The following is a 27684-nucleotide window of genomic DNA, read 5'->3' on the forward strand; positions in this document are numbered from 1 at the left end:
TGGCTGGTCGGTTGGTGGCTGGGCGGTGACAGCTGGTGGCTGCCTTCCTTGACCTTCTGGATTGAGTTTACTTCAACAGGAACCACTAAAGCTGTTGTTGGACAAGTCCAGGACCCGAAGGAATCTCAGCTTGCAAATAGAAGAAGAAATCTCACCTGTCAATCCACTATTGGACGCAAGAATAAGGACTTCCAAGTTCTGTTGTTTGAAAACCGAACTTGGGATTGTACCGTGCAAGTGGTTATTGCTCAAATCAAGGTATGCCAATGAATAGTGTTGGAGTTCACTTATATTGCCTATGAGATTATTGTTATGAAGATCAAGATGCTGTAAAGAAGGAAGGGCTAACAAAAAGGATGGTATTGTTCCATTGAATAAGTTATCAGATAAATCTAGATGGTGTAGATTTGAAAAGGTATTTAATTGAGAATAGATAGGACCTACTAGTTGATTATTGGATAAATCTAAATATGAAAGATTGGCTAGGCTACCCAAACAATCTGGAATTTGACCCACAAAATTATTAGAACCGAGAAGCAAGGAATGGAGGTGTACAAGGTTTCCAAGTGACGATGGGATCTCACTGCTTAAATGATTAATTGAGAGATCTAAATAAATGAGCTTTGTAAAATTACCAATCAGGGTTAGATCTGACCTTATAATGTTACTATTACGAAGATACATATATTCTAATGACTTTAGATTACTCATCAAGTCGTTTTCTAAATAAACTGAAATTCTTGTATTAGAAAGATCCAACCGAGAGAAGAAATTACTCAAATTGGACGAAGGAAAAGGGCCAGTGAGGCCCTTATTGTCTGACAAATCTAGTGATTCAAGGTTTGGGTGGAGAAAGATGTTACCCGGGAATTTCCCTTGCAATCCACAACCCCGAAGGGAAAGAGATGACAAAGAAGAGGACAGATTCCTCAAGGAATTAGGTGCTACCCAAGACATATTTACATAGCCCAAATCCAGTTCTCTTAGCTTGGTTAGGTTTTGAACAATCTTGCGAAAAGAAATTGGTTCTAGACTTAGATAGTTGTTGGAAGAGAGACCAAGGGAAACCAACTCGGTGAGCTGATCAAAATCATATGGAATTGAACCAGTAAAATCGTTCCCTCCAAGATCCAAGTACTGCAGGTGCTTAAATTTCCCCATTGAGGATGGGAGCTTTCCTTTCAATCTACAGTAATAGAGTTTGAGCGATGACAGAGAAGAAGACAGATTCATCAAGGAATCGGGAACAACTAGTGACATGTTTACGAAACTCAAATCGAGTTCTCTAAGCTTGGTTAGGTTTCGAACAAGGTTGTCAAAAGAAATTGGTTCTAGACTCACATAGTCGTTCCAAGAGAGATCAAGAGAAACCATTTTGGAGAGGTGAGAGATTTCCGACGGAACTTGGCCTGCAAGATCTGAAGAACTTAGGTTAAGATGTGTTAGACTGGAGAACTGGCCAAATCGAGAAGAAATATGGGAGGAGTTGAAATCATTGAAAGAGAGGTCGAGGTGTTGAAGATGATGGAGAGAGAAGAGAGAATTATTGGGAAGGAGGGTGCCGTAAAGCATGCTGCAAGAGAGGTCCAGTGCAGTGACATGCCCGGTTTTCAGGTCACAAGTGACCCCATCCCACAAGCAGCAGTCTGTACCCTCTTTCCATGACTCTGTTTTGGGATATTGGCAATCCTCCGGTGAAGCATAACTATTAATGGAGAAGGATTGTTTGAATTGAAGGAGAGAAAGAGATTGATGATGAGCACACAAATGAGAAGAAGAGTAATTTGAGAAGAGTGGAGATGAAATTGTTGAATGGAAATGGAAGAGAAACAGAAAGAAAGAGAGAGATTGAGAGACGGACAGTGGTGAAAACCCCATGTTTTGCCTTACAGGATTCAAAGTATAACTGGGAAAGATGAGAAGTAAAGGAAGGCATTATTAGGAGAACTTATAGACAAGCCAGCCTTAGATTGTATCAAAGAAACATTTAGTTAGAGAATCGGAGCAAAGGACGACTAATTTGATCATGAGCACATAATTGTTGGTATTAAAAAAGCTACAGAAACATAATATGAATAATACCCTTTCCAGGATTTAAAAATTAAAAAAAAATAAAGTAAGAATAAAAACCGATGGAAATAATGTATACATCTTGATTAGTAATATTTTGTTTTTTGTTTTTAAATTCTTTCCATTCCTTCAATTGATATATTTGATTTTTCCCTTTTCTATTTTAAATAAAAAATAATTTAAACTATGGGACATAATTGAAATAAAAAATTTGATGAACAAAGTCATCTTCACCTTCTCATGTCCAATCCATTCCACAGTTGTACAGCAAGATTAAGCAACCAATAATTTCATTCAGCGAACACGTTGAGGAGAGATGTTTGAAAGTTCAGAGATGTTTTTTCAAATTGTATTTAGCAATGAAATTTATGCGAAGATTGCTTTGCCCACTAAAATGTAATTTCCAAGAAAACTTCTTAATAATTTACACTCGTGGTTTATTCTCAGCTAAAGCAAGTGGGCATGCAGAGTTAAAGAGTCATCCTCACCTTCTTATGTCCACTTCAATCCAGTCTCCAGTCAACACTTTCTGGTCTGTACTTTTCCTCCTTGACCTCCAAGTCTTCGCAACCATACAATTATTCAATATGCAATTCTGCAGGTTGAATTATTCAATTGCAAATATTTCCATACAATTAGGTCCCTTTGTTGACTATGCAAGAATGTTGGGAACACGGCAATATTAATTTCCAAAATTGACATTTTTCCAGCAAGTTTACGTGCGTGCAATTAATTTGTGCTCTAATTATAACTCCCTTTGTGTCTTGTCTGATGACAACTGTTCTTGGAGACTTCTACCCCTGATCTATGCCTGGTTTTTCTTGGTATCATTGCATCTTTGAAGTTTGGTTTTCCTTACAATTTATTTTATCTTTCATTAGTTTTCTCTATATTGTAAGAAATATTTTTAAGTGGATCATATGCCATGCCATGTTTTTAAAATAATATTAATTGTGTATGTATTATAAAATTCATAAATGATAATTAAATGGTTGGAGTCCATTGCTCTCTAATGATGAACTAAGTACAATACATAATGGATGAAAGTGAAAAAAATCAGACTAATGAAAGGATCCCTATGCTAGCCATATTAAATATTACGTAATGTCATGTAACTGTTGACTTCAATTGTGCTTACTGAATTGTTGTTTCTTGGCAAAGTAATAATTAAAAAAAAAAATAACATGCTAGGTGATTGAACCACAATGCTAAACATTAATTTATGAAAATATAGAAAATCTAAAGTTTGGTATTGACGGTCCAATCATAACATGGGCTAAATCCACTCACTTGACAAATGTTGATCATAATACAAATAATAATTAATTAAGTCATAAATACAATTAAAATTATAGAGATTAAATGTATAGTTTGCAAAACTACGTACTAGGTGATAGAACCACAATGCTAAACATTAATTTATGAAAAACATTGATGTACTGACTAATTGAGTGAGAATAATACCTCTTTCAGGATTTAAAAATGAAAACAAAAAAGCAATATGTATTCCTTGTTGACTCAAAATTGTGCAAGATCATGCCGCCTAAGTAGTTGTTGCTAGACTAAAGGACACCAAGGCAAAGCAATAATAAAAAAATAAAAAGAGTACTGAGTGTTGGAAACACGGCAATATTAACACGGCATTATTAATTTCCAAGTTAGCGTAGGCCTCCAAGATCTTTCTTTCTCAGCATCAACAAGGGAAAACCAATCTTCACTTGGTCTGTCCTTTTCCTCCTTGACCTCCAAGTCTTCGCAACATTTGATATTCCCAAGTTACTGTTGGATCCGAAAATGAAAAAAATAAAATAAAATAAGGGCAAAGTAATAATTACGAGACCAGGAATGGGAACACCACTGGTTTCGATCTAATATAAACTGAATAGTGATTCCAAAATTCTTTTTTCTCGTCCCGGTAAGTTTGGACGCCAGCATAATAGTGGCTCTGATTTTCCATAAACTAAGAACTCATACAAGCATGTTAATACATCTCATTAGTTTGAGTTCACTTGATCTCAAATTCTGTATCTTCCCCCTTCAGCATGCCCGAAACCGTAGAAGGCATGGATCCACATTTCCCAGCCGCACAATTGCTTCATCGACAGTCAGAGGTGGCATGTCAAGGTACTTTGTGTGAACAGCCTGAAAATGGTGTAGATAAGGAGTCTATGGCAGACAAGAATAATATGTCCAGGTGGGCAATGGTTTAGCTAGCCAAAAAGCATGCATCAAACTTAAATGTAATAGAAAATATAATTTCTCTAGTTTCATTTTACTTTGACACCCAGATGTAGAGAAGAACTTTGAGTGCCAAGCCATGATTTGGAAAGATGAAGACGGTAATGCGGTTTCCTTTTGCAACAGTCCATAAATATCTAGCTAAGAGAACCGATAAGGTATTCGCTACAGTTCACAAGTTATAATGCTAAATCATCTGCAAATTACATGTGCCGTAGTAATCGCCAAATGGTGCAATGGGGAAAGCCCTTGTTGGGAGTAGAACTATTCACTACAGGTCTATATTAAGGAACTCACAGGAATACATAAGCCTTACATTCAATGATATGAAGCTAGGGATAGTAACTAAGGCCCGTTTGTTTGCAGGAAAGTTGTTTCTTTTTGGAAAGTGAATTCCGGGAAAGTGAATTCCTGAAAAGTAAAGTATTTTCTGATGTTTGGTAGTTTTATGGAAAATGAACTGGAAAACACTTTCCAGTATTTGGTTATGTCATGGAAAATAAATTGGAAAATAATTTATTAATATTTTATTTTTCTCAAGTTTATTAAAATAATAAGGAATAAATCTTACAAATTAAAAAGTTGAATAATAATGAAATTGAAAAAAAAATCATAAATTATCTCAAATAAAATAAATAATAATCAAAACAATAAAAATCAAATCTTAAAAAAAAAGATGAAGAAATTAAAATAATAATAATTAACATTTCATAAAGTATTTCAAATAAAATAAATAACAATCAAAAGAATGAGGACCAAATTTGCTAAAAAGGAAAACACTTTCCTGAAAATTAAGCAAATTTTTTTTTTTACTAAAAAATATTTTCGTTGACCAAAAAGTGTTTTTCGTTGACCGGAAAGTGTTTTCTGTTGACCGGAAAGTGTTTTCTGTTGACCGGAAAGTGTTTTCTGTTGACCGGAAAGTGTTTTCTGTTGACCGGAAAGTGTTTTCTGTTGACCGGAAAGTGTTTTCTGTTGACCGGAAAGTGTTTTCTGTTGACCGGAAAGTGTTTTCCGTTGACTGGAAAGTGTTTTTTGTTGATCGGAAAATATTTTCCGTTGACCAACTTTTCTAATGACAAACAAACACAGGAAAATTTGGAAAATGGTTTCCCTAAAACTGTTTTCCGAGAAACAAACATAGCCTAAATGCATTTAAAACAACTAGGACAACATAAATGATAAACCGCGAACAAAAATGTTAAAGAACCCTAACTCATCAAGATTGTTGTGATCTTTTCGCTGTGAAACTGTATCTGTGACGTTGGCCCCCTAACCTTCAACTTATTAAATCCTTTCATGTGTCTACCTCAACTTGTTGAATAATTGACGACACCAAATCAATACTAGCTTAGATTTCTCAGCATCTTCCTCTGCCCTCACCACCCCATGACTTTTAGTAAACACAGTAACCCAAAATCATAACAAATCTAAAATTCAATTCATAATTTGAAGGGTACCTCACATCTTCTAATCCTGGACCTTTCCCCAACTCTCCACCTCTAAAACACAACCTTACATGAACTGCCCGTACAAGATGACAATGTTTCTGAATTGCCTGTCCTACTATGTACTCCACATGCTCTATAACTGTATCAGTCAACTGTTACATCCAAAAATTTGTTACAATCACAAATTAGACAGAAAAAATCCAAAAAATACAGTGCGTTTTCAATTCTTACATTAAAAAACAAAAGAATCAAAACTTCAACCTTTAAAGAGTTTAAAGAACAACCTTCAAGGTTTTTTCATGAATGATTAATTTGAAAGGGGGAGGAGGGACATCCCATGACATCTTCACTGAGTATTCACCATGGATCGAAGGGATCTTTGTTTCCTTCAAGTTTCAATAATTTTCACGTTTTTTGCATTAAAAAACTGGACTTTAGAGACACTTTCGGGGAGTGGATTTTTGTGGAATTCACCAAAGAAGAAGCTAGTAAAGTAGTAGGAGTTGTTGATGATAATGGCTTGTTTGCAGCGAACCCAAGAGAGAAGCCATCTGCAAACTTTCTTATTAGGGTTGTTTGGATTGCTGGAAACTGAAGGAAAATAATGGGGTATTTAAAGAGGTGCTATTAACATGACAAATGGACAATGACACGTCAGCTAATTGATTAAGTTGGGCCCCACTTTATGAGGGATGAATCTTTATCTGCCAAAGTCCACATTCAATTTGTGGGAAACATAAAAAATTAGCCACAAGTCTATAAGATAATTATAAATTAAGTTTAAGAACAAATAATGTCATCAATTATGTCCAAAGTATTCCAGAGGTTTCTCAATTGTATCCTTCTATCCATTTTCTCTCAATTTTAATGTTAAGTTTTCCTTTAATAGACCAGTTTCATTGCATAAAAAAGTAAAATTATACTGAAATAATTTTTAAAAAAAATTGAGAAAAATACCAAATTGAAAAATATATGATGTATTGTAGATCTAATTGATAAAATACATTGCTCAGGGTCTTGATTGAGATACATATATAGTTTAAGTTTCATAATGAGATTTACCCTTTAATTTAGAGTCTTTAAAGTGAGGGCCACCTTCTCCTTGATGGCTCACCAATCATGATCTTGCTTGAGCGCCAACAATTATTACCATTAATTAATTATTAACATATACTAAAAAACATGGCGGATCCCATGTCAAGTTTTTTTCTTTTCCTTTTTTTTTTTCAGTAGATGGGTGAAATTCTTTGTATTTATTTGTGATATAAGAGTTTTTATAAGATTTCAAAACTTGATTATAGATTCATTTGATGAGATATATTTTAATTTATAATATTAAAAAATAATTAAAAAAAAATAATTTAACAAATTATCTTAAATTTTTATAAAAAAAATACATATCAAAATCTATCCTTACATCTTACATTTCAATATGAGATGACATAAAATGTTAACTAATTTTTTCTTGTTCATGGTACTATTCATGGAATTTTAATAATTTTTATAAAAAATATATATATATATATATTAAATTTAATTATTTATTATTTTAAAATTAAAATTAAAATTTAATTAAAAAATATAAGACAACTCAACATAGGTTTATATGTCAAACTTAAATTATGAGATTGAAATAATCCTATAAAAAATTATTAAAATAAATTATAAAACTTAATTTTTAATTAATTAAAATTTTAAAAATAAAATAAAAAAATCAATAAAAACAAATACTAGAAGAAATGTTTCCATCATATTATAAGCTAAATCCACTCACTTAAAAGATCCAAAGATATATGAGTCTCAAAAATAAAAAAGAAGCCTGTGCATATAAAAACTAATAAAAATCAAATTAAAAAAAATCAAACTTATAAAAATAAAACAACATCCAAGACCAAATGTTTTTAAGCTCAGCTCCTCTAGGTCCAAGAATATAATAATTAATAAGATATCATATTTATTGTTTTTTGAAAAAAATCAGCTAATTAGATATTATATTCATACTCAGTGTTTATTTGAATTTTTTTTTTAAAAGTACTTTTAAAAAAAATTAAAATTTTATTTAAAATTAATATATTTTTTATATTTTTAAATTATTTTAATATACTAATTTCAAAAATAATTTTTAAAAAATAAAAAAATATTATTAATATATTTTTTTAATAAAAAATATTTTTAGAAACAACTGTAATCAGATTTTTAAATAAATTTTTAATATCTACAAACTGAAATTCTATTCATATCATTAAAATTATAAATTGAATTATAAAATTACATAATTTTATATATAATAAATAAAATCAAGTTAAAAACTTTAAAACCAGCAAAATCAATTAATCTCGAATAAAATCAGTCAAGATAAAACCAGCCAAATCAAACAGATTTCACGAGTTCGACAAAAGTTTACAATATTACTGACTAATACCAGCAGTCCACAGTCCCCACTCCCGTCTTCCCTTTTCTCGTTGCCCAAATCTCAATTTCTCAATCTCAACCCTAGAAGACTAACACCAGCAGCGCAGCTGATTCCTGTTCCACTCTCCAGTCTCCACTCACCAGCAGCGCAAAGATTAATCTCATTTTTTTCTTTGCTTTGTTTGCCTCTGATCTGATTGTCTCTACTCTCTCATATGATTTTGCTTGCCATTGTAAATGCTGGATTCCCTTCTTTTCTAGATAGTGGCCAGGTTTGCTTTCTGGAATCTCTTCTTTTCTTTTAAGTTTTATTATGCGGAATAGGGTCATGAGCTTATATCATTTTTGGTGGTTTCAGTTAAATAATCTTGAACTTGTTGTTAATCTTCTTGGTGCTGAAAATCTGGTAAACACATTACTTGCTGTTAATTTCGGTTGGACATTTTCTCTCCCTGTTTTCCCTTTGCTTCGAGTCCATCTTGTGGTTGCTACATGGATAGAGTTCGTGAGGGATTTTTATGGTGTAGAGAGGGGCATGAAGAGAAAAATAGTTTGTTAAACATCTAAGATTAAGGGAGATGCGGGCACTGTCTGTGACCCGATGTAATCTTGGTGAGTAATGCCACAGTTGCTTCATCTTTGCAATTATGGAACCTACAAGTATGCAGGCTCGTCGTGTTTAGGAATAAATTGTACGCCCTTTCAGTTGGTGTTTGTTCCACTTTTCTGAGGATCATGAACCTCTTAAGATGCTCATAAACCTCATTGAGAAACAGAATGGCTCGACCAGATCTTTCATATAATTGCTAATCAAATGTCAGAGTTCAGCGAATTCTTGATCTTCTTTCTGTTTTTTTTTTTTTTTGGCAAATTAATAGCCTTTTACCCGTGACTGCATGCATGAATTACTTGTAATTTTGTGTTTCAAACAAAACTTTACAGAAGACCAACTGAGGTAAGAGGTTGATACACTGGGCTACATTTCATAAATGCAGCACTCACTGTTCAGAAATTATGTACAAGGAAACAACATCTAGAATGTTTACTTTGACTCTAAAGTTGATTTGATTTGGTTTTGGTAATAATGTATTCAGCTAGAATGTATTCATCACCTCTTTAAAGATTGTTAGGAAGATTATTTTAGGTCCTGGTTGTTTTTCTTTTCTTAAGCTGTTTGTACACAAAAGAAAGTATGTTTATTCCTGGATAAACATTGTTGCTGGCTTGCTGCCATGTTGTAATTATTTAATTTAATGCAAATGTCAATTATATTGAGAATTCTCTGAGAGCAAATTCTATGTTTTTATGAACATATACATATTGGACAGACCTAGAAAGTGCTTGTAGATCTTCTTCTCCTTCTTCTTGTTGTTAAAGATTGGAATTGTCAATACAATATATAATAAGTTAAAAATATTTTACCAGTGATTTTATGATTTTACGATTTTACGATTCGAGTTTATATTGTATATTCCGTGTTGTGTCAAAAAAGCTTTTCTGACTAACCTTGTGTCTGATCTTACATCAAAATATTATAAGTCTTTTTAATACTCTATATTATCCTTTATCTTTAATATAATATGGAATATAATATGGAGTATTCTATTTTGATAAAATCAAGTTTATTGAAACAATATTACTTTGAGATTGTTAGAAATCAAACTCTTTTTCCCCCTATATATCCAGGATGAGTTTACAAGATTTGTGATTAGATAAGTGCATCAGATTAGATTCCATTCAAGCACTTCAGCATTGGCAATAACAGTCACTAATTACTATCAGTCCTAGTATGAGAAAATTGAAGATATATAGCTAGGAATATCCTCTATTAAAAGGAGCCTAGCAGGATCAAACCTTATATTTCAATGCCAGATAGGTATGATATTATATAGAGTTGATGCTTGTGGTCTTATTTCTCCATATAAATGAAAGAAAGACTTTCTACTTTAATTTAGTTATATATATATTCTCTGCATATAGATGAAAATCGTTATTCCCAAGTTACTGTTGTATCTGAAAATGGAAAAAATGAAAATGAAAAAAATAAAATAAAATAAGGGCAATGTAATAATTACAAGACTAGGAATGCGAACACCACAATATTGATTTACATCATAGTTAATTGGTGTTTCAAGGGAACACTACTTGTTTTTCTTATTATGAATAAAACTAAATGATCGTATTCAAAAGAATAAAGTCATTTGACAAGTGTTGATCATAGTACAAATAATCGAAAATAATTAAGTCGTAAATACAATTAAAATTATAGAGTTTAAATGTATAGCTTGCAAAACTACGTCCTAGGATTAAGTTATAACTAACTCAAATACAAAACAAATTTATGCAAATTCATAAGAGAAACAAAACAGTAACTATCTTTGCAGTACAGAGTTTCTCCTGTGTGCAGTAAATCAGCATAGGATCTTATAAATTATGATCTCGTATGTATGAATGTAAGTATCTGCCAACCTCCTGGTTCTTTTTACTGGAATAAATGGTTATGGAAGAATGTCATCTCTCTCTCTCTGGATTCCTTGTACGCATTTCATTGTGAGATGTTTGGTGCCTCTTCTGGTAACGCTGACAGCAACAGCATGCCAAATGATGGTATGAAAGGGGAAGCTTTGATCATTCTTCAAGTTATGACTGGAGAGGTGGTAATGCTATGTCTATTCTTCCTTGTGAATGTTCATAAACAAGAGGATGGGATATCTGTCAAGTGAGCCACAGGTGCAAAGGTTTCTTCATAGTTTATGCCATACTTTTGACAGTTACCGAGTGCCACCAACCTTGCTTTATATCTGTCAAGTGAGCCATCAGACCGCAACTTAATGGAATATACCCATTTACAACCAATGGGCTTGATGCCAGTAGGACATGGAATAACATCCCAAGTATGATTCTCCTCAAGAGCTTGAAGTTCTTCTTGCATAGCTTTGTTCCAACATGCATGTTTAGTTGCCTGAGAATAAGAGGTAGGAATTGTAGTATCATTTAAAATAGTAGAGAAACTATACCGATCAGGAGGACGACAAATGCGGGAAGATCACCGAAGAGCAACTGGGGTAGGAACTGGATCAGGAAGGATTTGTGATGTTGGGGGCTGTCTTCGTGAATAAACAAAACCGGGTTGATACTGCATAACTGGTGGTGAGATATCATCAAAGGTAGGAAGCAGAATACCATTGGAACAAGGTACGTGTTGCTGAAAATAATACTTATGTTCAAAGAAAGTCACATTTCTGGATATGCGCAGACGATTAGTAATAACATCATAACATAAAAAACCTTTTTGACCAGCACTATAACCCATAAAAGCATATCTTGCTGACTGCGCTGTAAGCTTGTGACGCTCATGAGAAGGCAAGTGAACAAAGCAAATACAACCAAATGTATGTAAATTGTGGTAGTTAGGATGCATGTCGAAAAGACGATAGTAAGGAGAATTAAAATTCAATTGTTGAGAAGGTAGACGATTAATCAAATAAACTGCAGTGGATAAAGCTTCCACCCAAAATTTAGGTGGAACTGAAGACTCTAAAAGCAATGTACGAACCATATCCAGCAAGTGATGATTTTTATGTTCAGCCACCCCATTCTGTTGATGGGTATAAGGACATGATCGTTGCGAAATGATACCTTTTTGTTGCAGAAAAGCCTGAAATTTATGTGAAATATATTCACCACCATTATCAGACTGGAACACCTTAATGCAGGTCAAGAATTGTATTTCAATATAAGCTAGAAAGGTTTGGAAAGCAGTGAAAACCTCAGCTTTGGTGCGGAGAAAATAAATCCAAGTAAAATGACTGTAATCATCAATGACGGTCACAAAATATTTATACTGTGCATGTGAAATAACAGGAGCAATGCCCCAAATAACAGGAGCAATGCCCCAAACATTAGAGTGTATAATCTCAAAACATGTATTAGCACGACTGCCAAAAGCAGGGAAAGGTAAAGTTTTACTTTTCCCTAGTTTGCAAGTAGAGCAATCAAAAGACAAGCTATGAGTAGAACCCTTATCTTTGTGACCAAGAAAACCACGCTTCATTAAATTAGACAAAATAACATTATTTGGATGACCCAATCGTTTATGCCAAGCTGCTGTCTTATTGTCAACAATAACAGAAGCTAAAGACAAAGCTTTAGGAATAGTAAATTGCAACAAAAATAATCTTCCCACTTTAGGCTCCCTCGTGATCGCCTTCCCGGATACTTGATCCTGCACAAGACAACCATTACGAGAGAGATGCACATTCCAATTATTATCCACCATTTGTCCAACAGAAATTAAATTAGTAGACAACCCAGGAGAAACAAATACATGAGGAAAAGGTCCAATATCACCAATAGCTGTAATCTGGAGATTCCTACCATTAGCAATCTGAATATTTTGTGTGCTACTATACTTCCGGAGATTACACAACAAATCATATGAGCCAGTCATATGATTGGATGCTCCAGAATCAACAATCTAAGAAGAAGAGACAGTATTACCTTGACCCTGAAGTCCAAGCGTAGAGAATGCAGTGATAATCATTTGTTGTATCATTTTTGGAGTGACAGTGGTTGTGGAAGTAGAACCAGGAATATGATTGGTGGAAGTAGAACCAGGAATATGATGGTTTACAACAGCAGCTTGAAAAGCTTGTGCTCTCCAATTTTCTGGACGTGTGGGACATTCTTTAATAATGTGTCCATTCCGCTTACAGTAACTATAGAATTTCTTGCCACAATTACGGGCAATATGCCTGTACTCCTTGCAGCTGTAGCACTGTATGGTTCCTTTGTCTCGATTCTTCCCTTGAGCAGCATAAGCAACATTGACAACCTCAGATGTCTCCTTAGATTCACTTATTATAGATGGTGTAGCCATTCTTTGTTCTTCACGCAATAATTCACCTAGACAAACATCCAAAGAAGATACTGGATCTCTATTCAGCAACCCAGCCCTGGCAATCTCAAATTCTGGTCTTAGTTTCAACAAAAACTGATCTCGCATACTAACTTCATGAACAGCTTGAAGACTAGGTAAGGCCTCTTTAGACACCTTAGAATAGATAATGCCAGAATATTCGCTCCATAGATTAACAAAACCAGAATAATATTGCTCAATCGAGAGATTACCTTGACTGAAATTGCTGATCTCAAGTTCAAGTTGAAAGCGTCTTGCAGTATTATATTGATGGTATATACGCTTTAGATAATCCCACATCTCTCTAGCTGTACCAAAAGAGCGTAAATTGGTCACCATATGACCTTCAATAGATGCTAAAATCCAAGAAATAATTCGAGCATCCTTTGTCTCCCATTGACTAAATTCTGCATCATTTGTAGGAGCAAGAGAAGTCCCGTCAATATGCCTCCAAAGCTCCTTCTCTTTCAAAAACATCCTGAACTGAAATTCCCATGCCGTATAGGTTTTGCCTGTAAATTTAATACTCAAAGTTTCTGTAGACATTTTAAAAAATTCAAAACTAGAAATCTTAAAGCAAGACTGAATGAAGTTGTTGATTAAAAGATTAATCAACCTAAAACAAAAGACAGATTAGAAGGTTACAGAACCAGCTCTGATACCATAACAATTTTGAGTAAATGGCTGAATGTCCTCTTCACGAGGATCGTTTCTATTTAAATAAGAGTTGTTGTACAATCTACTTTGGTAAGAAAATATAAATAGCTAATACACTAACGGCTAATATTCTAATATAGGTAAGAATATATATACAGTTTAATGCACTAATTATGGTAAAATAAATCTCATAATTGCAGCCATAATTTTTGTAATTCGGATTTATAATTTTTGCCACTGATAAGCATCATTGCATATATCATATATAAACTGATTCTTCTGACTAGTAGGATTCTGTTTTGCTTTGCGATCAAATTCGGTTGAAATATAACTGAGAACGTGGGAGGCTGCTAGCAGGTGGGAGACGCCAGTGGACTTTGTTCAGATGCCTGCAACGTGGTGCTCATTGTATTTTCTGTGTTGAAGTTCTTGATGTGTTTTCTGACAAATGGAAAACAAACTTATAAAGTTGTTTAATGTATTCAAATCTTGGGTCAGTGAGGAAATTAGGGAGGGTTTAACCATTATGTTCAGAGCGATTTTTTTTTAATTGAGAACATCAAGAACTCTGACTTCGTGCTTAATATATCGGCTTGCTTGCTTACTGGAATTTCAGTGCATGAATGGACATGCTGCTTGCTTTTCAGTTCTTCGATTTCAGAGCATGAATCGTAAGCTTTTCTTTTGCTTTAGATATAAACTTGCCAATCACTAATGTTGACTGATTTTGTTGATGATTTTGGCTCTGTGTAAGAGTTGTGGAACATTGTTTGTACCTGTTGAGATGTGTTTGTTACACTTTTAATAGTTATTTATGACTTACAAGTTATCAGAATTACTTTATTTTGCTTGCAAATATTGCTGCTGTTATGAGAACTGAATCTGTCAGTCGAGTGTTGTTCTTTTAAGTTACTCGCTGCTGTGTAGAGCAATTTGTTCATAACACTATAAATCTCAAAATACTCCCAGAAAGGGAGATTGAATTAAGTGATCAAGAATAAGGAAATGTTCATAACTCAATAAAACATAAATGATTTTATAGTTAACATAAGCTATTGGTTGCTTGACCTATTACATACATGGAATCTTTTTCGCAGAAGTAGCACCCAAACCTTAATGAAAAAAACGTAAAGGGAATCCAATACCATGAATCTGCCACTCTATTGTTGTTTCAATGTCAAATCCACTTGATATCTTGTTTGTACTGTAAAATTAGAAAGGTCAGACTGATCAAATAAATTGTAGAGAAAAAATAGCTTATATAAACTGTGAACATAAAATTTGAAAACTCAAATGCTCGCAAAAGTTACTTGAAAATATCAATTGTATTATCTAGTTTCTTCTAGCGTAACATCTGCCAACATTCTTCTTTGTTTTCTTGCTCTTGAGATTCCATATATCATTAGGAATTGCTTCTAGGAGGAAAAAGTATAAGGTTAGGTTTCTTATTGTTGGATGCATGGAGTTATTTTGGGTTGGTGGAAACTAGAGACCAAGTTCGTTTTGGATATATTGGAACTTCTGTACTGTCGTGTTGACCTCTGGGCTGGTGCTATAGTACTGTTGTCATTGTTTATTCAACCATCTAGTTATAATATTTCCTGGTGTCTTCAAACTTGCCATTTGTTTTCTAGGTTGTCTATACTTTGTTGGCTGCTACCAAGCACCAAATACTCAGTTTCTAATGTCAACTGAATATGAATATATGAAAATATCCATCATATGGAGTGAATTTGAGTCTCTGCTATATCATAAACTAATGGCACATGATTAGTTCCATTTATGTCCACCTTTTTTGAAAATGATACTATGTGAACGCTGATGGCTGCTATGTTCAGTATTAGCCTCTTGCGTGACTGACTGGGAGGGGTTCATAGTTGGAAGGAATTAAATTTGAAGACTTGGCCTTGAACCAATATGATTGCTATAACTGGAAAATATAGATATTAGTTCTTTCTATGCCTGATGAAATTTGGCTTCCAAAACAAACTTTTCAATTATGAAACAAAAGATTTAAACTGCTTCGTAACAATCAAGCCTATCCTCTAAACACTATTGAATATGGCCATGTTCTCATGTTGAAAATGTAATTGATTGGGATAGAGGCTTTAGAATTTATGGTCGGTTTAATGGTTTATCAATATGCTGCAATTGTGTATTTTTATTTTTGAATCAATTGGAGGATTTGAATCTATCAAGCAAGCTTTATATGAACTGGTGATTCTTCCTCTGCGGAAATCTGAGCTCTTCTCACACGGAAACTTCTTGGTTCACAAAAAGGGGTATTGTTACATGGACCTCCAGGCACAGGGAAGACCATGCTTGCAAAAGCTATTGTCAGAGACTCTAGAGCTGTTTTTATAAATGTGAGGATCTCTAATCTGATGAGCAAGTGGTTTGGCAGTGCACAAAAGCTCGGTGAGTGATCACATTTGAATTGCCTCTGTTGTGCTTGAGCTTTGTCTTGCATTAGCAAAACAATGATGGTTTAAAATTATTGCATTGTTATTCTGAAACTTGCTGTCACCCACCGATTATGGTAGTACTTTGTGAACATTCTTAACTTGTCCTTATTGAAGATCTTTATTAGCAACAAGATTTTGTTGGATGCTCTATTAACTTTAAAAAACAGGGCACTGTAGCTAATGCTTATCTAATGGATCTTACTCTTAATGAATAAGATTGCAAAATGATCAAAATATTGGTATTTTTGTTGCTGTGTGGTATTTCTATATATCCTGCATTAGGGATATAACAATAGTAATTGAATGGCATACGTTCTTGCAATTGTGACAGTGGTCATTACTGTATTTTGCAACTAAATTGTTGTGTTGAAACCATCCCTCATTAGTCATTACATTCTTTTCTGCATCTGAATCCATTCAAGTCTTGTTGGTTCTGTGCTGACTAGAAACAGACTTAGAAGTAATTAACTAAGTTTGCGTAGTTGCTTTTTTGCTCTTATTGAAGTTCTTATAATCTGATTGATGTTGGTTCTCTTCTATGCTGTTGCAGTTGCTGCTGTTTTTAGCCTGGCTTATAAACTCCAGCCTGCCTTTATATTTATTGACGAGATTGACAGTTTTCTGGGGCAGCGTCGTACTACGGATCTTGAGTTCTGCATTTATGTGGTCCTCTTATGCAGCGACTTGCTAGAATGTGTTTTATGTAAGATTTGTGGAAGTGTGATTTATTCATGGGCCTGGCCTGGCCGGACTCAGTGACAATATCTTACAAACAAATATTTTAATGTTTTCCCTATCAAACAATATTGTTTGTAGAAACCTATCTTGCTTTTTTTTTGCTTTAGATATAAACAATGCTTTAGAACATTGTTTGTACCTGTTGAGATGGTTTTATCACACTTTTTAATAGTCATTCATGTCTTACAATTTACTTGCAAGTATTGCTGCTGTTGTGATAACAGAATCTGTCAGTCAAGTGTTCTTTTAAATTTACAAGAATTGCTTCAATCTGTTCATAACTCTATAACTTTCAGAATACTCCCAAAACAAAGATTGACACCTAAAAATAGGACCCAAAACATAAATGATTTTATAGTTAACACAAACCTGTGTTACATGCATGGATTCTTTTTCATAGAAGTAATGTACATTTAACCTTGAATTATGTAAACTACACCCAATAATATTGTTGATCCACTTGATATCTTGTTTATACTGCAAAATTAAAAACGTAAGACTGATTAAATGAAATAGTAAAGAAAAGATAGCCTAACAAAAACTGTGAATATAAAATTTGAAAACTCAAATGCATAACTTGGAAATATCAATTGCATCATTTAGTTTCTTCTAGCACCATATCTGCCAGCAATCTTCTTTGTTTTTTTTCTCTGGAGATTCCATTTATCTTCAACCATCCTAAGAAACCATGCAGGTTTTTTTGTTCTAAACACAACATATCCCGTTGCAACTCCAAACACAAACCCGCATCCATACCCCACTGCCACAGCTTTCCATCCAAATCCTTCTCCAAACAATGTTGAATCATCTCCTTCATCAAAGCTTGATGGCGGTAATGATGGTGCCTCATCACCGTAACATTTTTTAGTACTTGAGATCCACATAAACCCAAGTTTCCTTCAAATGAGCTTGCATCAAAGGTGTTGAATTGCTCTCCACTTGGTATGGGCCCCTCGAGTTGGTTATGTGAAAGGTTTAGGATTGCAAGAAATGTTAGACCTCCCAGCTGTATTGGAATCCTTCCGGTAAGCAAATTTGAAGATAGGTCTAATGATTCCAAATTGGTCAAATTTCCTAATGATAATTGGATATGACCTGTAATGGAATTATGAGAGAGGTTGAGCTGTTGGAGTGCTTTAAGCTTTCCAATCACCTTTGGAATCTCTCCGGTGAAGTTGTTATTTGACAAATCGAGTACTTTGATGGTACTTCGGATCTTCAGAAACTCAATTTATACACCTTTCCATGTCATTTCTATGGAATAGACATAGCCAGTGTAATTTCTTTCCATCATGTAAACCATGTTTTGATCCGAGGCCATCATTGCATCAAGACTATTGAAATACCCTGGTGGCATTGGCCCACTAAAATTATTGTTAGAGATGTCAAGGATCCGTAATTTAGAGAAGGAATTATATGCAGCCGGACCCCTCACAAAACCTTGGAGTTTATTGGATTTTAGAACAAGAACTTGCAGCTCTGGAAGCGTTTCTAGAAAGTAGGGAAATGTATCTTCAATCTTGTTGTTGCCAAGATCAATAACTTCCAACATTGTGCAATTGATGATAGACGGTGGTATTTTCCCTTCTAATTCATTTCCATTGAGGTTGAGATATTCCAAGCTATTATCCTTTGAAAAAGTTGAAGGGATGGTGCCTTGAAGATTGTTCATGCCTAGGTGCAATACTGAGAGCTGGCTGCTGAAGTTCCCCAAGCATAGTGGTGTAGAACCACTCAAGCTGTTGTTGGACAAGTCCAGGACGCGAAGGAATCTCAGCTTGCAAATAGAAGAAGAGATCTCACCTGTCAATTTACTATTGGTCGCAAGAATAAGGACTTCCAAGTTCTCTTGTTTGGAAACCGAACTTGGGATTGGACCATTCAAGTGGTTATTGCTCAAATCAAGGAATCTCAAAGAATCGTGTTGGAGTTCACTTATATTGCCTATGAAATTATTGTTACGAAGGTAAGAGATTGTAAAGAAGGAAGAGCAAACAAAAAGGATGGTATTGTTCCATTGAACAGGTTACCATATAAAATTAGATATTGAAGATTTGAAAGGGTATTTAATTGAGAATGAATATGGCCTACTAGTTTATTATTTGATAAATCTAAATATGAAAAATTGATTAGGCTACTTAAAGAATCTGGAACTTGACTCATCAATTTATTGGAACTAAGATATAAGGAACGGAGCTGTACAAGGTTTCCAAGTGATGATGAGATTTGACCGCTAAAATTATTATTTGAAAGGTCTAACGAGATAAGCTGTGTGAGATTACTAAGTGATGATGAGATCTGACCGTTAAAATTATTACTTGAGAGGTCTAAAAATGTGAGCTGTGTGAGATTACTAAGTGATGATGGAATCTGACCACTAAAATTATTACTTGAAAGGTCTAAAAAGGTGAGCTGTGTGAGATTACCTAGTAAAATTATATTTGACCTTATAATATTATAATTGTGTGAGATTACCTAGTAAAATTATATTTGACCTTATAATATTATAATTATGAGGAGGATTTTAGATTACTGATTAAGTCGTTTTCTAAATAAACTGAAATTCTTGTATTAGAAAGACCCGACTGAGAGAGGACATTACTCAAATTGGACGAAGGAAAAGAGCCAGTGAGGCCTTTGTTATATGACAAATCCAATGATTTAAGTTTTGGGAGGAGAAAGATGTTACCCGGGAATTTCCCCTGCAATCCACAACCCCAAAGGTAAAGAGATGACAAAGAAGAGGACAGATTCGTCAAGGAATTAGGTGCAACCAAAGACATTTACATCGCCCAAATCCAGTTCTCTTAGCTTGGTTAGGTTTCGAACAATCTTGCGAAAAGAAATTGGTTCTAGACTCAGATAGTTGTTGGAAGAGAGACCAAGGGAAACCAACTCGGTGAGTTGATCAAAACCATATGGAATTGAACCAGTAAGATCGTTCCATCCAAGATCCAAGAACTGCAGGTGCTTAAATTTCCCCATTGAGGATGGGAGTTTTCCTTTCAATCTACAGTAATAGAGTTTGAGCGATGACAGAGAAGAGGACAGATTCATCAAGGAATCGGGAACAACTAGTGACATGTTTGCCCAACTCAAATCGAGTTCTCTAAGCTTGCTTAGGTTTCGAACAAGCTTGTCAAAGGAAATTGGTTCTAGACTTGGATTGAAGTTTTTAGAGAGATCAAGTGAAACCAATTTGGAGAGATGAGAGATTTCTGATGGGACTTGGCCTGCAAGATCTGAACCACTTAGGTTAAGATGTGTTAGATTGGAGAACTGGCCAAATCGAGAAGAAATATGGGAGGAGTTGAAATCATTGAAAGAGAGGTCGAGGTGTTGAAGATGATGGAGGGAGAAGAGAGAATTATTGGGAAGGAGGGTGCCGTAAAGCATGCTGCAAGAGAGGTCCAGTGCAGTGACATGGCCGGTTTTCAGGTCACAAGAGACCCCATCCCACAAGCAGCAGTCTGTACCCTCTTTCCATGACTCTGTTTTTGGAAAGGGATGTGGACAATAGTACTCCGATAAAGCTGAACTATTTTGAATGGAGAAGGATTGTTTGAATTGAAGGAGAGAGAGAGATTGGCGATGAGCACACAAATGAGAAGAAGAGGAGGAGTAATTTGAGGAGAGTGGAGATGAAATTGTTGAGTGGAAATGGAAGAGAAACAGAATGAAAGAGAGAGATTGAGAGAGGCAAGGTGGTGAAAACCCCATGGTGGCTGGGCTTACAGGAATTAAAGATGAGAAGTGAAGAAAGGTATTAATATTTATAGACGAAATCAAAGTGACTGGTTGAAGCATTAAACAAGTTTCCTTAGCTGAAAGAGAATCGGAGCAAAGAAAGACTAATATTGTTCATGAGCACATATTAATTGTTAGTATTAAAATACCTTTCTCAGGATTTAACAATTAAAAAAAATAAAAGTAAGAATAAAAACCGATGGAAATATGAAAGGTTCCTATCAACTTGATTCCCTGTTGACTTCAAATTGTGCAAACTGAATTGTTGTTTCTTGGCACCAATGACTTCGCACTAATATATACAACATTTCTCATGATCCAAAAGTCTTTTCATTCCTTGAATTGATTTTTCCTTTTTCTATTCTAAATAAAAAATAATTTAAACTATGCAATTATGTAAATAAATAATTAAAAAATATTTATACAGTAAAGAATAAAAATTATAAACTTTTTACCTAAATAATTCAAGAAATATTTATAGCTATTGAAACTTGTTATTTTACTAAAATAAAATTATATAAATAAATAATAAATAATTGATATCTCCTACACAATATTAAATTAGAAACAAATAACTCTTGTATAATATTAATAAGAGATAAATATCTATTATAAAATATTAATAGTTATAGAAATATCTTATAAGATTTCTATACTACTAGAGATATAGAAAAATGTTACTTGAAACTAATGAATTAATCCCAGTTATGAAAAGCATTTGAAATTTATCAATGATTTGGATGTTGGCATCAAAAAATTGATATTTCAAATCTAAATTATCAAACATGAGATTATGTAAAGTATTTAGAAAGAATTTTATATATATAAGGATAAAATATTATTTACACAATATTATATCTTTTTATATTAAAATTCATAAAAATATATAAATAAAACCTTGTAGCTCAACATAAGCTTACAATACTAATTAAAATTTTCTTTTTAACTCATCTAGCGGTAATTATACAAGCATAGATTAATATGTTGATGTTAATTTTTTTTTAAATATATTATTTTAATATATTTGTAATTGAATAATATTTTTTAAGATTTAATAATTAAAAAATAAAATAAGAATAAAAACCTCGGAAATATGTAAGGTTCCTATCAAATTGACTTCAAATTGCGCAAACTAAATTGTTGTTTATTGGTAAAGAAATAAATACGCAAAGCAATGGGGGCACTAACGACTTTTTGTGCGCGTAGTTTAATTATTTTTTAAATGTTGTTTATTTGAAATTATATTAATTTAATATTTTTTAAAATTTTAATTTTTAAAATCAGAATATTAAAATCATAAGAAAATTAATATTGATTTTCTAAATGGATTAAATAGTGTCTTAGAGGTTGCTAATAGTTATTAAATTAATTAATCCTTTTAGTATTAAGAATAACTAAATAGTTATTTACCAAATCTTGATTAGTAATATTTTGTTTTTTTTTTAAATACTTTTCTTGCTTACCATTCCTTAAATTGATATACTTTGATTTATTCTTTTTCTATTTTAAATAAAAAATAATTAAAATATGGGATTATGTATACGTAACTGAAATAAAATTTGATAAGTAAAGTCATCTTCACCTTTATATGTCCAATCCAATCCAGCAATGGAGTACTAATGACTTTGCACATGTATCGTTTCTCATGACCTAAAAGTCTTTCTGTGTGATTCATAATGTTGCGCTATATATATTTTAAATATATTTTTTTGTTGATTTTTTTTAATTTTAATAAAACACATCAAAATCATAAAAAAAAACACATATAAAAAATATATATTTAAAAAAAAAAGCTACCACAAACATTTTATTAATGAGAATAAGAATAGGAACATGACAATATTGATTTTCTAAATGGATTAAATATCTTTTCAGGGGTGTAGAACCGCTCAAACTATTATTTTACAAGTTAGACTTGAAGGAATTTCAGAGCAGCGTACCGGAAATTGAAGAAAATATTTAGTGAAAGTGTAGGAATAACATTACTGAACCATTACCGGAAAACAGAGCAGCCTACTAAAACTGACAAAGATTGGAGTTCCAAGGTTCTTGCCCTCAAGATTACCAAGTTAGTGTGGGATTGGAAAGATATTTCTTTTCTCAGCATCAACAAGGGAAAGCCAATCTTCACTTGGTCTGTTTTCTCAGCATCAACAAGGGAAAACCAATCTTCATGATCTGGTCTGTTTTCCTCCTTGACCTCCAAGTCTTCGCAACCAGTAAGTGGTTCTGAATATGGAATTATGCATACATAATTGGAAAAAAAAAATGATAATCAAAGTCAGTGAAAATTTCACGCGAGGAGAAGTCCCTTGATTCACTAATACAAGTGTTCATAAATTGAGGTGCCGTACAATCATGTTAATTCAAAAAATAAGATAGTTAATTATGAAACATTTATAATAAGATAAAAAAAAAAGGATTTATGCGAAGATTGCTTTGCCCACTAAAATATAATTTCCGAGAAATTCAAGCCTCAATATATACGAAGAAAACTTCTTAATAATTTACGATCGTATTTTACTCACAGCTTAAGCAAGTGGGCATGCAGAGTTGAAGAGTCATCCTCACCTTCTTATGTCCACTTCAATCCAGTCTACAGTCAACACGTTCTGGCAATAGCTTTATTGAACAGTTATAAAACTGACAAACAATGGAGAATTAATGGAGTTTGAAGGGAGAACCAATCTTCATTTGGTCTGTCCTTGACCTCCAAGTCTTCGGAACTGAAGGTTCACTTGCAAATATTTCCACACAAGAGTGAGCGTTGGGAACACGGCAGTACTAATTTCCAAAATTGACAGTTTTGCAGCAAGTCTTTGTGCTAACAGATACAGTTCATGATCTAATTAGAACTTCCTTTGCATCTCGTCTGATGGCAGCTGTTCTCGGGGACATCTACCCCGCTATTATTCCTTGCTGGCTTATAAACTTAATACTAACTGGACCCCCCTTCGCATGCACTGATAGATTGTTATTGCTATTATTAACAAGAACAGGTGACTGTGTACTTGAAGGGTTAAGCAATTTATGTGTTTCCCAGAAGAAGAAGCATTTCATAGCTTAGAAAATAGCAATGAATATGTGCTAATAGATACAGTTTGTGCTCTTCCTTTGCAGCTCGTCTTATGGATCATACCTTTTGTGTGGCAACAAAAGTTCCATGCCAACAAAAGACAACAGTGCAACCCTTGGTACAGATTTTTGCTGGATAAATCTGCGGTTACACACAACATCCACCTTCGTTTTGTTTTTTGTGTTAGTACGAACAAAAATCTGAAGGAGTGCAGTGCTTAGCTATTGTAAATACTTCTCTTTCTTATCAATCTTTCGATTTATATGCTTTGATTTTTTCTTTTTTCTATTTTAAGTAAAAACAAATAGATAAAAATTATAAGTTATAAATCCAATGAAAAATATAGAGATTAAACGTTTAGTTTATAAAACCACTAGGACTAAGTTATCATTAACCCAAAATAAAAAGAAATTTATGAAGATGTCAATTGCAACTCACATATCAGCAGTAATATCTACGACTTTGCTAACATTGACAGACTTTTCTGTGATTAACATCATGCAATAATAATAAGAAAAATAATTCATACAATCACAAATAACCATTTTTCAGTATCAAAACACATTTCACACGAGCAACAATAACATATTCTCTCATAAATAAAAAATTTAGACTAACAATTAGCATAACATAACATTTTATAAAAAAAATTAAATTAATTATACATCTATTTATAATTTTCATAATATATAATAATATGTAACTATATCTAATAACTTATCTAGCTCATATAATGGTATGGAGCACTCATGTACGGATCTAGAGCATCACCTCAACTCTTCTAACTTAAGAACATGTTTGTTATCATCTTTATCTTCTCCATCAATCACAACTCTATCAATACAATACTCATTTTCATCAGCACTTGGTTTAGATCGTCCATAGTAATACGTAGTAGATGTCATGCTTAATAGAGGTTCCATATTAATGATTTCCTGCATCGAAACTTGTTTACTAACATTACCACCTAGCATATATAGACCATCTCTTTGTGATGCTTGTGTGGTTTTCTAAGAGTTACTTGAAAATGATGTCAACTCCATATTAGAAGAGCTTTCTCATCTATGTCTGCTATTCAAATAGAGCTCTAGCATATTAATTTCATTGATCTTCGCAAAACCAAACATTGAGTTCACAATTTTGTCACTATAGATTGGTATACCGATATAACGAGCTTGATTAATCCTGGTTTGCAATGTCTTCCAAATAATTTCAATTTTTATTTCAAAAATATTCCAGTCAAATCGATCACATAACATTCTTGATAATTTGTTAAGAGATATGTTTGATGTAGACTCTAGTAGTTAGGAATTCAAGACTTTTTCTATTATAAGTGATACAATTGTAAGTATTGACAATGATAATATCATAAAAGTATAATATTTTTAAATTATAAATATTCTTTCAAACAATACAACAAAATACAATTATAATTTCTTAATATCTTAGGGTTAATCAAAGTTTATTAATTATCAACTAAAAATATAACAAAAAAGAAGAAAGAGATGGCTGACGTAGGGAGATATGCGTGTGGGAGGGGGAGAGGGGGTGTTTTTGAGAACTTAAAATTCAAAATGAGTGGAGGCTAGTTTTTTAATTATTTTTTTAGCCGTGTTACTTTACCCTTTATTTTAATGTGTCAAAAAACAAAAAATATCCAATAATTGAACTTTAGTTTTCGTATAATGACCGGCTGTAATTTGGTAAAAAAGAATTAAAGAAAAATAGCCTTTTCCTCGACTTTTGAATTGGAGCAGCGAAAGACCTTGTTCATGAGCTCATAATTGAGTTGAAGAGGAGAAATTTGAGGAGAAGGACCGATGATTAAATTGATGGATTGAAAGTGCAAGAGAAACAAAATGGAAATGAGAAATTTTGAGTGAATAAAAAATAAAGTAGTTCGTAGACTTAGCTTTCTTGACTCAAAACTGATCAGCAAGACCACAAATTATATGTAAGCAAAATAATGCAGCCCTAATGACTTTGCCTAATATATCTATATTTTCAAGATCCAAAAGTCTTCATTGAGTAGGAATGGGAACGCCACTGTATTGATTTACATCATAGTTAAATGGTGTTTCTTATCATGAAGAAAATTAAGTAATCATATTAAAAAAAATTAAATATATAGTCATGTGACAAGTGTTGATCAGAGTAAAAACAATCGAGAATATATAATTAAGACATAAATAAAATTAAAATTATAGAGATTAAATGTATAGTTTGCAAAACTACGTTCTAGCTAGGATTAAGTTATAATAATTAACTCAAATTAGAAAGAAATTTATGCAAAGGTTCTGGTCCCCTAGCTAGGTTTCAAGGATGAAGAAGTGCTTCTTAGGACCCGTTGATAGAAAACTGTATAAAAGTGATTACAATTACAGAGAAACAAAAAACACTAAGATTTTAGAGGAAGGAGTGAAAATAATATGTTTGCTAGGCCTTTCACTATCTGATTTATCAGAATCTCCAGCATTAGAGATTTAATGAGTTCTCCTAGATGAAACATTGTGATATGAGGAGTAGAGTTCATTTCATCAAATTAAAAAGAACGGTGAAAATAATTGATTTAGGTTTTGTTATACATGGATTTATAGTACTCCTGTCTTGTAATTGATTCTAAGCTTCCTCTCAAAAACAGCTTGATTTTGATATGATAAAGATACTGCCTTTCATTTTATGCTCATATGTCTGCAATGGTTTTACAGTCTCCAATTTGGTGAGCTTCCTTGTCCGTTTATATCTCTGATTTACCTCTCTCGTTTCGAAATTTGTTCTATGTTTTTAGAGGTATATCATAAAGAAGAAATTTTAATTTATTTTCAATTTTTTTTTCTGAACTTAAAAGCCTTATGTCGTGGAAAACCTTGAAGGGGTGTCCATTTTCGTGCCTTTGCCTGACAGAACATGATCGACATATACAACGATCTATTTGGCTTTCCTAATTACTTGGCGTTTGCTGGCTGGCTACCTCTTTGTATTAATTTTGGAGCGGGGCTATTTTAATTTTGCCTATCGAAGCAATCATGTAGGTTAGATACATCCATTTATTGATAAATCTTTTGCAAAAGATGCAGACGCTAACACTTTTTCAGAAACTAGTTCCTCCCAGTACAGGGTTTCTCATGTGTGAAGTAAATCAGCATAGGATCTTATAAATTATGATCTCTTATGAATGTAAATATCTGCCAACCTCTTGGTTCTTTTTACTGGAATGAGTGGTTATGGCATTTTAATAGTATCACACTGCCTTTGACCTCACCATTCTCCTCTCAGTAGAGTAGCTGATTCAGTTTTTAGTCTTCTTTGCTTGACATTGTTATGGCTAAGTTGACATTGTTATGGTTTTAGAATTGCATCCAACCCTCTGAAAGCTGTTAGGAAGCTAAAGAATGCTACATCAGTCAAACAGTCACTACTAAAAAATATAGTAATTAGCAGCGGACTACTCCATTGTAAATAATACTAAAATCTGTTGCTAAAACAATTTAGCAATGGAATCAGCAACGGCAAAAATCGGATGCATATTTGTCGTTGCTGATTTTTTAGCAACAGATTTTCTGTTGCTCATTTTAGCAACGGATTTATCCGTTGCTAGTTTTGTGAATCAGCAACGGATTCTCCGTTGCTGATTGATGCATTAGTTACAATCACTAACGGAGAATCCATTGGTGATTATATTATTTTTTATATATTTATTAAAATGATTTTAAATTTATTTATTAAATTATTTATGGATATTTTAAAAGTTTTAGAATATATATAACCAACATAATTTAATATTAAAAATAATTGTATCATTAATAAAAAATAGAACAAAAATAATATTCATATTATAAAAATTTAGTTAAACTTACATTAGTACAATTAAGTTCAAATACAATAAAAAAAACAACAAAAGATACAATCATG

The 27684-nt window shown here is 33.1% G+C and overlaps 3 protein-coding genes and 1 pseudogene across 6 annotated transcripts; 1 reads left to right on the forward strand and 3 right to left on the reverse strand.

Annotated features, from left to right (window-relative positions):
- Positions 1-48: 48 nt before the first annotated feature.
- Positions 49-20709, reverse strand: LOC105139111 (probable leucine-rich repeat receptor-like protein kinase At1g35710). Of its 3 annotated transcripts, none has more exons than XM_011045436.1 (2): positions 19842-20709; positions 49-1371 (listed from the first exon to the last, which is right to left on the reverse strand). In XM_011045436.1, exons 1-2 carry the CDS (start codon positions 20667-20669, stop codon positions 73-75), a joined length of 2127 nt encoding a protein of 708 aa, XP_011043738.1. In that variant the 5' UTR covers positions 20670-20709; the 3' UTR covers positions 49-72. The 3 variants fall into 3 exon arrangements, with proteins under 3 accessions (XP_011043738.1, XP_011043739.1, XP_011043740.1); XM_011045437.1 differs by having other exon boundaries at positions 50-1652; positions 20426-20708; XM_011045438.1 differs by having other exon boundaries at positions 54-1752; positions 20571-20703.
- Positions 3937-6471, reverse strand: LOC105139109 (ribosome-binding factor PSRP1, chloroplastic-like). 2 transcript variants are annotated; one of them, XM_011045434.1, is made up of 3 exons: positions 6044-6471; positions 5774-5911; positions 3937-4212 (listed from the first exon to the last, which is right to left on the reverse strand). In XM_011045434.1, exons 1-3 carry the CDS (start codon positions 6101-6103, stop codon positions 4108-4110), a joined length of 303 nt encoding a protein of 100 aa, XP_011043736.1. In that variant the 5' UTR covers positions 6104-6471; the 3' UTR covers positions 3937-4107. The 2 variants fall into 2 exon arrangements, with proteins under 2 accessions (XP_011043736.1, XP_011043737.1); XM_011045435.1 differs by having other exon boundaries at positions 5769-5911.
- Positions 14669-27684, reverse strand: part of LOC105139130 (receptor-like protein 12) — a 36416-nt pseudogene continuing 23400 nt past the window's right edge.
- On the forward strand, positions 15785-17373 carry LOC105139108 (protein MSP1-like). Its single transcript, XM_011045433.1, has 2 exons — positions 15785-16164; positions 16762-17373. The coding sequence occupies exons 1-2, from the start codon at positions 16065-16067 to the stop codon at positions 16968-16970; spliced, it is 309 nt and encodes a 102-aa protein (XP_011043735.1). The 5' UTR covers positions 15785-16064; the 3' UTR covers positions 16971-17373.

This window comes from Populus euphratica, unplaced genomic scaffold, assembly GCF_000495115.2.
Source record: "Populus euphratica unplaced genomic scaffold, PopEup_1.0 scaffold121.1, whole genome shotgun sequence".
NCBI lineage: Eukaryota > Viridiplantae > Streptophyta > Magnoliopsida > Malpighiales > Salicaceae > Populus > Populus euphratica.

Coding starts and splice junctions, on each gene's coding strand:
- LOC105139108 (XM_011045433.1), top strand. CDS start 16,065: ATGCTTGCAAAAGCTATTGTCAGAGACTCTAGAGCTGTTTTTATAAAT. Junction 16,165..16,761: donor TGGCAGTGCACAAAAGCTCG/GTGAGTGATCAC, acceptor ATGCTGTTGCAG/TTGCTGCTGTTTTTAGCCTG.
- LOC105139111 (XM_011045436.1), bottom strand. CDS start 20,669: ATGGGGTTTTCACCACCTTGCCTCTCTCAATCTCTCTCTTTCATTCTG. Junction 1,372..19,841: donor TTGATCAACTCACCGAGTTG/GTTTCCCTTGGT, acceptor CTCTCCAAAATG/GTTTCTCTTGATCTCTCTTG.
- LOC105139109 (XM_011045434.1), bottom strand. CDS start 6,103: ATGTCATGGGATGTCCCTCCTCCCCCTTTCAAATTAATCATTCATGAA. Junction 5,912..6,043: donor TTCATGAAAAAACCTTGAAG/GTTGTTCTTTAA, acceptor TGGATGTAACAG/TTGACTGATACAGTTATAGA. Junction 4,213..5,773: donor AAGGTCCAGGATTAGAAGAT/GTGAGGTACCCT, acceptor CACCATTTTCAG/GCTGTTCACACAAAGTACCT.